This window comes from Folsomia candida, unplaced genomic scaffold (assembly GCF_002217175.1).
Source record: "Folsomia candida strain VU population unplaced genomic scaffold, ASM221717v1 Fcan01_Sc002, whole genome shotgun sequence".
Taxonomy (NCBI): domain Eukaryota; kingdom Metazoa; phylum Arthropoda; class Collembola; order Entomobryomorpha; family Isotomidae; genus Folsomia; species Folsomia candida.
Window position 1 is genome coordinate 3,603,646 of NW_019091194.1, and position 14,107 is coordinate 3,617,752.

Consider the following 14,107-nt stretch of genomic DNA (forward strand, 5'->3'; position numbering starts at 1 on the left):
CAAAATTTCATTTCATTATATGAAAATAAAAATGAAACAGCAAAACGTTGATTTTTTGATTTGCATGACATTTTTCATATTTAATATCTGCCTTGGATATAACTTAAGTCACACACAGCTAATAAGTAAATATGTAGTATTCTTACAATATAATAATAATATTGCGAAATTGTCACTATCACTATTTATTGTACCCTCTACAGAGCTACACACTATCTACCTACTCAAGAGAAGCGATGGTTTTTTTAATCTACCTATTTCATAATTAATAATTAAGTTGATTAAAATAATGAATATTTTTACATACATTGATCCGTTTAATAAAACATTTACCTACTAAATACGAGAGAGATACATAATTAATAATAATGATAATAAGCACGGTGTATATGGTTCAACGGTGGATTGAATAATTAATTTACATTTTTTCATACTTAGATAAGTACTCATCTACTAATTACTATGTATTATTATAAATAGTACTATAGAGTGCCTGCCAGTAGTGGTAATATGTACGTAGTAACAACCATATGGACACACACGGAGATAACTAATTGGCTTTTTTTCATACAATTATAATTTTAATAATACTTTACAGTTCCGTTTCTTTACTTTCTTTCTTTTCTTACTCCTCTCGATTTATTTAGGACATTTCACAAAAAAACAGTACTTTCTCCTCTCAAAAAAGTCTTGCACAATACTTCGTAATTTTACTTTCTATTTAGGCAAACTGCATCAGGCGAGCTATTTTCAAGCAATACTTTCTTTACAATTATTTTTTATAGGTTTTACATATTTTACTGGTTTTTAATTAAAAAATGAGGGAGAGAGGTTTTAGTTGGTTGGCTGTGGTTGTATTTTTATACGTAATGAGATGGTGGTTGGTTGTACCATTCTTTTTTTTACAAATTTTTGTAATATTCCAATTAATTATGATAAGGACTCAATTTTGATTTTTTTAATTGACACGGGTCTTTTTTCACCGGTGGGGATCGTCGCCGAGGTCGACGCCGCCGGTAGAATTTTACACGCCCCCGCCGCCGCCGAAAATTGGTCGGCGTCGACCTCTAATCGCCGCCCTATTTTTTTCTTATACAACCAATTAATCCGAGATCTCGTGTACAATTTTATGTATTCTTTTTATACACCTAGGCAAAAAAAGTGGGTTTATGTTTATAATGAAAGTCCCATCGTAAATACAATTAGTGTTGTTTGAAATTTTGTCACAATTTCAGAATTCAACTACAAATCCTCTCCACTACTATGTAAACGGTACACTAAATATTTTGCATAGTTTTTTAGTAAATGCCAAGAAATTGTTGATCCTTTATACAATGTAATCTTACAAAATATTTTTACATTCTCGACGACGACGTTGTAACTCTGGCCATTTTTTGTTGGGACACACACAGTTCGTTTAAATAGGTAAAAATTTATATGTATCAAATGAATTCGTTTTCTTATTAGGTAGTTAAAATTCTCATTGATCAATAGGTTTTCTGCTTAGGTAGGTAGGAAAAATTAGGTAAAAAATCTATTATAATAAGGTTTGATTCTTGTGTTAAAAAACAGAGGCGGGTTTTGAGATATTTTATAAAAATCATTGATATTCCTTAGTTTTCACTCGGTTTTTTGTGGTCCTATTTTTATTAAGGAGAGAGAAAGAGAGGTAGTAAATAAATCTGTGGTTTGGTAATAACTCTGTCTTAATGATAAAAAGTCGAAAATAAAAACTAGGGCAAATTCATAACTTTTATAAATTTTATCACTACAAATGATACCCACTCTTTAAAAAATTGTACATTTTTCATGCATAGTCATTAATTTAATTACGAGAAAAAAAACTGGCGTTTTGTTGGTAATTCTTAGATTTTCTGCTTCCATGAGATTTTCTTGTTAAAAAATAAAAATAATAAGAACGACGAGGAGGAGGAAAAAAATTAGTCGAATAACGACAAGAGATCATCAGAGGCAGAGTTGCCGAGGGGCGTGGTTGAGTTGACGTTGCCGTTGGAATTATTACTTTCTCCACTGCTCGGAGGCGTCGCCAGTCCGCTGGGTTCCATGTACGGGGGCTCAAGATAAGAGAGCAGCTCCATCGGATCCACGCCGGAATCGGGTAGTAACTGAAATTTTAAAAATTGTTATCAACTTGAAATTTCCACCCAAAAATCAAAATTTTCAACTCACATTTAGCGACTCATTCCCCGAACCTTCCCCATTTATCACAGCTTCCGGATCGAAATTGAGATCCGAGGGTAGTCCCGTGTCGGACGTCGTGGTATCCGGGAGAGCACCACCACATTCACTGTTTGAACTATTGTTGTGGTGATTATTAGAATTATTGTTGGGAGGGGTGTGATGGTGTGGTCCGACACTGGGAGGACCACAACTGTGCGGCGTGTGAGGAGTGTGGGGTCCGGTTTGGGGGGTGTGAGGATTTTGATTCAGGGACGACGAAGACGATGACCCGTGAGACATGTTGTTTCCTTCACAATTATTTGTACGAAGTGGCGGCGCAGGCATCCCGACTTGTTCGTTGATCGTCTTTTCCATGGAACTAAGAGGGTCGAGTGAGTTGACAGAGTCGGCCAGTTGACTCAGCGGTCCACCGAGGAGGTCCGACCCACCGAAATCGAAAGAGCTGGAACGTGTGAGATTGTTTGAGGAGGAGGAGGACAAACTGGGGGTGGCGGGACCACACCCGTGCATATAGGAACCTGAAGCGATGGAATTCATGTCGGGGGCGAAGGGGCTCATCACCATGCCGGAAGAATCCCAGGAACCCGCCGAGGGCAACGGCATGTTTCCGGGGGACATGGCTTTTGATATCTTCTTCATTCCGCAGGGGTCAGTGAGGTCGTCTTCGAGCTGAGTTATGTAAATTATTATTAGTTTATATGAATTTTTTATACCGCAAAAAAATAAAATAGATAAAAAAACCCACCTTGAAACCCGGCACGTGTTTGCTCGGTCTCCAATTCGCTGCTGCATCAATGGTAACTTCTTCCACGTCGTTGGAAGTCAGGGCGTTGAGAATGCTCCAAATGTACTGGTCAACTTCTAATCCTTCCAGATTCGCTGGTTTACTAAAAAAAGATGCAAAATCTCTGTTATCATCACGCCTTAATAAAATATAATTTACACCTTGAATTAATCACTCACTTGCACACCGGACACCGCCACGCTCCTCGTTCGCAATTAAGTTGGAGGTAAGATTCGAGATCAAAACATTGAACGTGTCTGCAGTCATGTCCTCGTGCGGGGAGGGTTATCCTCTTGTACGTTATGGGACATTTTAGCGACACCTGCAAATAAACAAATACACACATTCTTCAGCACTATTTACCATTTCCACACGAATTTACACTCCCATCATCATCATCACCCTCCTCATTCGTCATCCTCATCATACCACATAAATCGTCTCCTCAACTTTGCAACCTCTCCGCTTAAATAAAGCAAACAGAGATCACATAAAGTGCACGGGAGTGGAGAAAGTCGGAGCAGAGAGAGAGATTGAAAGAGATCAATGGAATGGACGCGACGCGACGCGACGGTGATGGTGGTGGTGGTTTGGTTTGCTACTGTATACACGGTAATAGAGGAAGAGAAAGTACCGCCACCACCGCCACGAGACCACCACCGCATAAAATAAAATAAAGAAGAGAGAGAAAAGCCTCCGACTTGACTCATAGAGGATTTCGTGAATAACCAACTGGATGTATCTTTTGACAGAGAAAGGAGCACGGCGCTGGTGGTGGGGCTGCCTAATCCCAGGCCAAACATACCGATAGCTTACTATACCATTCCCATCATCCGATCCGAGGAGAGAGAGTCAAACTGGAAGAGGACCATTATTTTACCCAGAGGAGGATGGATAGATGGATGGCTGGATGGCTGGTGGGGAGAGAGGAGGAAGTGCCCTATTTACCTATGCAGTGTGGCCAGGAGGGGGAATCCATAGTAGGGTGACATCCCAGTCCTATTCTCACTAGGAGACGACTCAACCTCAAAATCATGACTGAATCCCTTCCCTCCACCACTTTCTCCGTAAACATATAATCATAATGCATAATAGGAATGCTACCCTAAATCCTATATGGATGACTGCCTATATACGCTCTGGGAAAACAGAAGGAAAACTAAAGCCGGGTAGAGTAGAAAACAAGAGTCAGGAATCCGGTGACTGCAGGCAGACCGACCGACCAGATACGTTAAACTATTATTCAACCAAACCACCCAGAGAGGAATTCTATACGGTGTCTACATTTGTAAGTATACATACATATTGATCTCTTATATAATATATTTTCTCCTCCATCCACTGCTTGCTCATGTCCAGCTCTCTTCGTCTCTCTTAAATAAATCTCAACCTAGAGCAGAGCAGAATGAAATGGATGTTATACCACCAACAACCTCTTTATCCTCCAACCTCGTTTCCTCCTTTGTCCATATAACCAAACCACGACTGCTCTCTTATTTCTCAGACTTGGAAATTTCTTCTTCTTCCTCTCCTATACTAAAAATCCCGATCTCTGCTACTGCTCCTGGTTCTTCTGCTACATAATGAGGAAATGAGTCCAAACCAACTCTCTCTCTCTGATGCTCACCCATCACATCAACTTTCTCGGAGGAGTGAAACTTAACTTGCCATTCCGTCGCGCTCTTTCTCTTCTTATACGGAAACTTTAGAGAGGGAACAACATACATACATAACTCGACTCCTCTGAGGAGACTACTAGTCACCACTTGAACGCAGTAAAAAGTCTCCGCATCACGAGACGATATTCATACCGAGAAGGAGAGAAAGTAGCGCAAAGGATGTGATGCTGTTTGGAAAGAGGAGAAGAGATGTCAGTTGATTTGAACAAAAGGAATGACGAGGAGGGAAAGAAAAAAATAAACTTTTTCTTTTCTCTTCCGGCTTTCTCTTTTTTTATTTATTTCGTATATATTTTGCATGTCCTCGTATTTAGCTAGAGCGTCATGCAGACATTGTGTATGCTTTCTACTACGTATCGTCACTCTTCTCTACTAAAGAGAGAGAGAAAGAGAGAGAGAGATTTATGTATAATTAAATTAGTCTTGCGCACTCATCAGTTCAGGTGGAAGTGGTTTTGTTGTTGTTGTTGCTGGTGCTATATAATCTATAATATCTCACTTTTAAGGTATTTCCCTCTCCCTGCCATACGAATACATACACAATCCATCCTCCTCTCGCAACAACTTTCACCCGAGAGAAAGAGTTGTTTTCCTTCTCTCACAATTTTCAAACTACGACTCCAGCCAAAGTTTCATCCAGGAGGGAAACTCTCTCTCTCTCTCTGTCTGTATATTTCTCCACTTTATTCTCTCTCCTCCAGCAGCCTCGTGACTAACCCCGGTGGCTTGGCCTGGCCTGGCCGACGTGGTGGCTTGGTTTGGCTGGAGAGAAAGAGTGGGACGACTGCGAGGCAGCTTGTGTGGATGGAATTGAACAGATGAAGCTCAAGCAGTTGAGTAGAAGGGAATCCACTTGGAATACAAATAGAGTGGAAAACTGGAAACTGATGGACGACGACGACGACTAGGAGGACGATCCAGGGCACTTTACTCCCATCTTCTTCTCCGTATGTAATATCTGTGAGAGAGACTTTCTTCGTAGTAACAAGACAAGAAGGAGACACGAATAAAGAAGAAAGTAGAACACAACCTGTCCCTCAAAAAAATCCCTTCTTCACTTATTTAAAAACCTGATCTCATATTCAGGTGTGGGTGAATAAATCAGGAGAAAAATTGGATGAATTTTTCTCCCCACCCAACCCCCCCTACTTTTTTCAGGAAAATTTCTTGTACTACTTGAGATAATAAAAGTTTCCGCTTTTAGTTGCCAAGCCCAGTGGAGATGGACGAATTTACTTATTCATTATTGAGGAAGGGAAGGAAAAGAAAACGACTTTCTCTCTCTCCTCGACACGAGAGGAAGACTCTGTTGATGGCAAAATGGTGATCCAACTTTGGTCTCACATACAGGCAAACAAAATAAAATAAAACTTTCTCTCCGTGGGTGAAAGTAGGTGGAAAAAAGGAGAGATACTTGGATAGAGGAAAAAAGAAGGAGGAATGATGGGATTCGGCAATAACTAACGTAACGAGTAACGTGACTTTGTTCGCTTCTATTGGAGAAAATATCGATTCTTGTCTCTTGGAAAAAAAAGTCTTGGAGGAAAATATAGTTAGTGTTTTTGGTGGATATATACTGGTCGGTTAGAGAGAAAGTCACACCACATCACCACCACCACCACCACGACGGCCAAATATATCGTCGTACCACCGACTTAATCAATAGTTACGTAAAGCTTTAATTATGATCGGGATGATGATGATGAGACACAAAATATATATTTCCACGGGAGAAACATTGTATGCATATCATGCCTTGGACACACTTCCGATCCGATTACATTTTCCAGTCGTGGTGGAATAGTTGAGGTCTCTCTGTGTAAGAGAATTCCCTATACGTTCATAAAGTCAAAGTCATATAGTCGCCTCTTCTTCTCCCTCGGTTTATATACCTTTTGCTCCCATTTTAGTTAAATTCCACTCGAGATTCTCTCCTCCCAATTCCATCTACGAGAAGGAGAACGACTACTTTTTAGTTTAGATTTAACCAAGGGCTCCTCTGTAACCAACCAGTTTTCTACTTTCTCTCTCCGCGTGTTGGACTTTCCGAGGAGCTGGAGAAACGTCGAAACTTTCTTCATTTCTTTCTTATTACTTAACTCGCTCTTGCTAGTTCTCCACTTACTTTCACTCAACTAACACCACCACCACCACCACCAGTGGCCGATCCAGCCATAAGGGACAGGATGATGCTGGAGAAAGCGGTGGCTATTGGTAAAGAAGAAGACCAATTGCTATTACTACCACTTTTTTGCCTCGTTTCATAATCCACACAAAAAAGAGAGATTGTACGTGTTGCCTACAGAATTCTAAAAAAAATTCTATTCCGAGATCAGCATCGGATCATATTTTCAAAATTTTTATGTAAGAAGAAATCTCCCACGAAGGAAATAAAATGTCTCAATTGTGTAGGAGCTTTAATCCGCAACAAGGCTCACTCACTCACACAGTTGGCTGGGGTTGCCACCACGTGGCAGTTTTTCACGTCAGCATCACCCACCCACCAACCAACCAACCCAGCATATGCATACAGCTTCGTTTCCCATCTTGTGTAGCAAAACCCTGCTGGTGCTGTTCTCCGAGGGAAAACACGGTATGAGGACATGGCTTAAATTGGCTTTATTTATAAGGTCAAGACTCAAAACGCAAAAGAGAGACTTTCTCTTCGCTCTCTTCTCTCCTCAGAAACTTTCCGCACTTTCTCTACGCGGTTGGGTTTTGTATTCCTCCTCGGATAGTTAACTCCTACTTTGCAGAAGAAAGATCTCTCTCTCCCACCACCACCAGCAACAGAGAAGCTCTAGTAGAAGGAGAGAAAGTAAAGAGAAAGTACAGTAAATCTGCTTCCATCGTGGTTCTTCTTCTTCTCCACTCTAAATTCCACTCTTTCCATTACTTACTTTCTCTCTTATACATATCCACCACCACGCCAGGCCATGCCACGAGCAGTAATAGTAATGCAAGCTGTGTGTGGCTTGGCTGGAACAGGAGTTCAGTTTGAGAAACGGAAATTTGGTGGATGTTCAATGGAAATGCTTTCCCCACCTTAAACTAACTTTCCCTCTCTCTTCTTTCTTATCTCGAGAGAGAGCAGAGTGACGATGAGTCGGAGGATGACTACACTACCCACCACCTATCTCCATCTCTATCTATATCCGACATACATACGTGGTGGCAGGCAGGCAGCCGTGTGGGAGAGAACCAACAACCGTATTAAGTATTAAGAAGCTATCTCTCTCTCTCTCCTTCCCGAGACGACTACTACGTTTTACTTTCTCTCTCTCTCCGTCTGACATTTTCTCTCCTTGATCCGTATAGATCACCTCCTCTCTCGCTCGTATAACAGTCCAGATCAACCCACCACATCCATCGGGTAAGGCAAGGTTATGAATTTTTTTCTGCTGGAATTTCCGTGAAATCATGGATTCCGTCATGTATTGAAATTTATGGACGAGAGTGGGAGCGAGCCGAATCAAGTGGCGACATAACAAGAAAATGCCACCAGCTCAGTCACTCACACGACGACTAACTTGGTGTTTTTGGTGAGATACCCGGGTAGTAGAGGTCGAATTGGAGAATGACGCGCGTGGTGGTGGGCTGCCGACTATCTGACGTTCTTCTTTCTCATTTAGTTATACGTGATGCAGTAGTGAACTTTCACCACCGCCACAACGCATTATTATCTCTCTTCTCTCTCTCCTACCCGAATGGACAACCACCACCACCCACTAAATAAAAACATGCTCTCTTATGCATGTCCTCACCTTTATCGCCGTTTGCTCCACGCCATCCCCATCCGTCCCGTTCGCCATATTCATGGAGGCCGAGTTGTTAAAGTTCCGCTTGATTTTGGAGACGCAGTGCTCCGCGGGGAGCAGCCTTTTGCGGAGGAGGCCTTGCAACACGGACTTGACGGAAGGCCTATGCACCAGTTGGAGGACGAACAAGTGGGACTGCAAGACAAAGTTAGGCTACTAAATAATTGGAACACCTTTTCTCTTTAAGATGGAAATAATGATACGGAAAACAGTGAAGGAGGAAAAAAGGCAGCATTTTGCCATCTCGACTTACGCAGCAACAAGCGGTCACCGTGATTTGTAACGTGTTTCGCCCAGCGGATGAGATGTCTTTGAGGTACAGCGGTTTGTGAGAGGCTTTGTTCTCCCCGCGATCTATCGTTAAGGGAATCGCGTTCACGGATACTTGAACACTTGCGGGCTGAAATTTATCGAGGGTGGCGATTATTTTATGGAATAGCTACGATTAATTATTAGTAAATGGCGGTTACCCAATTGGTATTCATTTGTCGATCTTCGTGATGAAAGCATTTTAATTGAAGTTCCAAGTCCGATCTCCACATGAGGGTTTGATGAACGGTGGGTTTCAAGTGGAAGACATGATTGCTCACGGCGAGATTATGTTCTAGTCTAAACGGGGGCAAGATCGTTCCATCTCGCACGGGGAAAGTTAGGCGTAATTCGTCAACTAAGGCAGAGGAACATAGGAATTAGTAAAAAATTCGCAAATATTTACTTTTTGCTAAGTACTCACCAGGGTTAGAGATGGGTATCACAGGCTTCACGTCCCCATTTGGACTCATGTAGGGAGGAATTGACGAGGCTGGGGTTAGAGGTGGCGTCGGGTTGCCAGGGATTGGACTATGCTGGTACGAATGCATGGATCTCGCTCCATTCCCACCACCACCACTCCCACTTCCCGAAGAGGATGACAAATTGTCTGAGATGAAATTGGATTGCGATTGGTGGTGTTGATTTGAAGAAGCGGATGACGACGACGACGACGACGACGTGGGAGGAGGTGGGTGTGGATGAGATTGTTGTTGAGGGTGAGATTGTGGGTGGTGTGGATTGCTATGATGGTAACCAGGGGGAGGTCCACCACCACTGCCACCCATTGTTGACTGAGATTGTTGATGCGGCGTGGCGGGTGGGGTATTGAAGGAATTGTTGAGTGGCACTTGGTTCATCATTGAAGGATGTGGTGGCTGATTCGACATCGACATGTTGGGAGGTCCTTGGCCGTAATACTGCTGCCCATTATTTGCATACTGGGAAGAAGAGGAGGAACCACCAGGACCGCCGATTATGCCCCCACCACCAGGATGCCGCATACCCGGTCGCATCCCATTCATGGAGGCTCCACTCCCACCGTAACCGCCCATCGAATGCATTCCCATGGCGTTGGGGTGGTTAGGATTGGGGACTTGTTGCTGGGATGAGGAGGAGGGGTGTGGATGGTGTGGGTTGTAGGGGGAGTACCCGCCACGTGGTCCACCCACCATGCCGGAAGGAGGCCCGTTCCCGTAGTTCCCGGGGTGGTTGCCATACTGTGGAGATTTATAACAAGGACAACTCTGCTTGAAATAATGAGTGTGAACTTTTATGATATTTGAATCCAATAGCAATTTGAATTGGGCTATTTTCCCATTTATGAAAAATCCCGTGGGTGGGATTGTGCGGAGGGAAAAATAGTTTCGTTTTTTGCTACATTTCTTGGATTGTAAAGCAAGAAAGTCCATGAAATATGCGTCATCAAACAAAAAATTATGAAAAATGATTACGAAATTATGAAAAATCGCACAATCCCACACCCAAAAATCTAACCCACCACCTCAAATAATTGCACATAAAATCTAAACCACACTCACCGGAGTACACGTGCCGCCATTGTAGCTCGCCGGCCCCATGGATTGACCCCCCATTCCCCCGGAAGGAGGCGGACCCGGATACGTGGGAGGTTGTTGGCTGGGTGGGAGTGGTTGCTGCTGCTGATGCTGAGACCGTTTGTGACTCATGTGGGAGGCAGGATTGGGATACGGTGCTGTTCTCGCATTTCCTCGGGCGTATTGTCCAGTCTGCTTCAAAGAGAAAGTCGAAAAATTACACAATCCGTCTAGACTTTGGGACATAGTCAGACTGCGAATTATTATCCACGTACCTGCACCCCCATTTTGTTCGTGGGACCCATACTATTACTCATCATGCCCATATTATTCATCCCATTATTCATCATCCCCATCCTCTGCTGCTGCTGCTGCTGTCCGGGGTTGTACTGTGGATGACTTTGGTGTGGGCCTCCTCCCTGCATCCCGTACTGACTCGACATTTGATTCATCTATAAACCATCATTTTTTATGCTTATTTGAGAGAAATTTCCAACTAAATAAACATTATCACACTCTCATTTTTTCCTAATTTCTCCACTAATTCGTTATTATTAACGACACATTTGCACGCCTTCCCCACAAACAGCCACGAGGTAAGAAAGAAGAAAAACAAATTGCCTGCGACACCTCGCATTCGTAATACGTAGCCCACTTTCGTCAACACAAACTACCAAATGAGATGCAATGCAATATAGTTAAGTTGCAATAATTTACCGTTATACACCACTTTTTTTTATCGTCCTGTGTACACAAATATATTAAATCTTCTTGTGTGCTATACCCATGTTTTATTACGCCTGATTTCAAATTGATCTCGTCAACATGTCGTTTTTTTTCAATACCAATAACAAGAAGAAGATGCCTAAATAAATATGTAGTACGTGTCTCCCTGCTTATTAACACACTTGTTATTTAGTTTGTCGCATAATTAACAAATTATGAGCCTCCACTAAAAAAGTGTTTTTTCTTCCTCACTAATTAGGACGCGAAGAAGAAGAACAAAGGTAAGTTTTTGAATTTTTACCAAACTGTGAACTTTATTATTTATGAATGAATGACAGATTTGTCTTACTTTTTTTGGCTCACTTATCTACATCGTCATCATCACTGCACTACTTTTTTCCTCTCTCGCTTGTCTTGTCACTCGTGTGTTTAGCAGGGTGACGAAGGTGAGAAAAATGTTCATAACTTTTGAACAATGAATCTCCACAGAGAGGAGAGAAAAAGTTGACATGACTTTCGTGCAGTGTCAGGTGCGCCGTCACATTTTCTCTTTTTGAGAGTGGGGAAAAAAATTCATGCAAAATTCATATGTACAAAAGTTCCTCACGTTTCTAACCTGGGGATGTCCATACTGGCTCATTTCTTGTTGACGGTCTTGCTGCAACGCCACCGCGGTCACGGTAGCGGTAGCCGTGGCAGTGGCGGCTGGAAAAATTAATTGGGATTAATGAATTATAATTAATTTAATTGGCATTTTTACACCTTAAAGAAATTAATTAATTATGAGACGCTTACCGACCATGGCTGCTTGACTTAATGGATTCGTCGCATAATTACCGTGATGGGGATGGTGGGGATGTTGGTGGGGATTCGAGTGGGGATGATGGTCACCAATCGTGCCACCGCCGCCGTTGGGTCCAAATCTAAAGAAAAAATGGTATCAATAAAAATCGACAGATTTCAAAATTTTACCCAAAAAAATTCTTACAAAATTTTTACGATTCTTTTTTCCTCCCCGAAAAAAATGCCATATATGAAAAATAATCTAGTCTAACAGGAAAAAAACGAGGTCTGAAACCATTTCTCGAGGATCTCTTCTTAAAGGAGAGTTTAAAACTTTGGGAGTCAGTCAACCAGCCGACGACTCCAAATAACTGTAAGCTTTACACATTTTGTATTCAAAGTTAAAAAGAGTACAAAGACATTAAAGAGCGATGGATGCAGAAGAGAGGAATGGAAATGTGCATGAGAGTCGTGGCGGTGGTGGTGGTGGTGTAAGCAGGATGTTTAGTAGAGATATTATTTACTGACTAAATTCAGATTGGGCCTAAATATCAGCAGTCAGTCAGAGACTATGTTGTAGCTGCTTTTTAATGGCAATGCAGATTCACGCTCGCGAAAAATGGAGGCAGTCACCGCGGAACAGTGTCCCCACGGTTTTTAGATGTCCCCATAAATCCATCCCTCCCTCAATGCTAACGTCCCCACATGTCCTCCCTGGTTTCCGCGGCCCCTGCCCGTGTTGTATGCATGCATATGTATATATCTACGCGTAGCCATCCATGCTTGTCCTCACCAACGTCGACGTCGACGACGACCAACAATAATATTTTACCAAGATATTATTCCTCTCCTCTACTTCGCCTCAGCATTTCGCATCCGCTCGCTACATAATAATATTATCAACCGCAATTTGAGACACAATATCAAAAGGCATGCATTCATTCTGTATGGTCGACGACGACGAGGGACATGAAATTGAGCTCAAGATCTCACATTTTATACCAAACCACCTGAGACAACAACTCCCTTGTGTCATTAGGTGGCATTTAGTAGCGAAATAAAATCCATACCACGTCGAGATTTCAACACACAATTGTTGTGCTCAACACTAATCCTACAAGTATTAAATACACACAAGTGTCATCCAAAGTGCGTGTCTGTACATGCCATCAATCTAAAACTACACAGATTTCTACTCTCACAATAATTACAAAATTTCTCATGTACTCACCTTTGAGGATATCCTCCACCACCGACTCCAACGCCACCACCACCGCCGGCCTGCATGTTGGGGTTATTTCCGTAGGGTCCACTCTTCATGTAGCCACCCCCTTGACCCCCCATCCCGCCCATGCCCGGGTTTCCACCACCTCCTCCCCCTCCGCCGCCGTACGTAGGCCCACTTTGTACCGAGGAACTCATCCCCCAAACCGTCGTCACGACGGAGAGTTGCGGGTTGGACACACCCATTCCGCCATTTCCGGAGTTCCAATCAGGGAAACAGGTAGTGCTGTGGGGAGATAATAAGGTTTTTTTAGTGCATGTTTTTTCAAATCTACTTAATGGACTTTGAACTCCATTTGGCATGAGATTCTAGAAATTCTTCATATGTATGCATGCATTTTCTCAAGATAAACCAGGTGAGTCATAGTCACCAACCAACCAGTCGTGAAAGATCATCTTTTCATCGAACAAATTGGCAATAATAATATTCCACTTGGCAAAAAAGTGATCGACTGCGTCACACGCCACTTCGATACCGCAATTTCATGATCATTTTACGCCAAAGTCCATCAATAATTAAGACAAAATCGCAAATAATTCAATCTCATTTTGCGGATAGATTTTCATTTAATCCTTGTCCCGATAACATTCCTACATTCTCACGTGATCGCATTTTACAACTCGTCGTCGTTCTCGTCCTCCTCGTCGCCTTGGTCGACTGTGTGCATTACACCATGTTTTTCTCTCCTCTCTTAAAGACGTAGAATCCGTAAGTAACAGATTCTCTCCTGTCGGCCTATTTATAAATAACTCAACTTCAGGTCATTTCTCTTTTTACTCGCGCCTCTCATCTCCTCAACGACTTCATAAATACTCCTTTTTCTTCTCCTTCTTCCTGGCATTTCTGTAAATCCAATCCTACACAAAAAGAAGAAGGAAATGGATGAACAGCAGATAATAATATATGCTTTCTTATTATTCGGAGAGGAGGAGTCTGCCTCTCGTATGTAGCTAAATACATTTCTA

General features: G+C 42.4%; 1 protein-coding gene across 6 annotated transcripts in view; it reads right to left on the minus strand.

Annotated features, from left to right (window-relative positions):
* Nucleotides 1-51: 51 nt before the first annotated feature.
* The window catches only part of LOC110842736 (zinc finger MIZ domain-containing protein 1), a 42,491-nt gene continuing 28,435 nt past the window's right edge, over nt 52-14,107 (minus strand). The window contains exons 4-16 of one of the 6 annotated variants that reach the window (XM_035847442.1): nt 13,089-13,367; nt 11,870-11,997; nt 11,682-11,779; nt 10,624-10,800; nt 10,334-10,543; nt 9,217-10,039; nt 8,954-9,150; nt 8,737-8,883; nt 8,430-8,636; nt 3,166-3,308; nt 2,948-3,089; nt 2,191-2,871; nt 52-2,126 (exon numbers count right to left, since the gene is read on the minus strand). In XM_035847442.1, the coding sequence (XP_035703335.1) occupies nt 1,941-2,126; nt 2,191-2,871; nt 2,948-3,089; nt 3,166-3,308; nt 8,430-8,636; nt 8,737-8,883; nt 8,954-9,150; nt 9,217-10,039; nt 10,334-10,543; nt 10,624-10,800; nt 11,682-11,779; nt 11,870-11,997; nt 13,089-13,367 (3,418 nt within the window). In that variant the 3' untranslated portion in view covers nt 52-1,940. Of the gene's footprint in view, nt 2,127-2,190; nt 2,872-2,947; nt 3,090-3,165; nt 3,309-8,429; nt 8,637-8,736; nt 8,884-8,953; nt 9,151-9,216; nt 10,040-10,333; nt 10,544-10,623; nt 10,801-11,681; nt 11,780-11,869; nt 11,998-12,062; nt 12,369-13,088; nt 13,368-14,107 lie in introns of those variants that run through there. The other 5 variants (XM_035847444.1, XM_035847443.1, XM_035847446.1 and 2 more) reach the window with 5 other exon arrangements.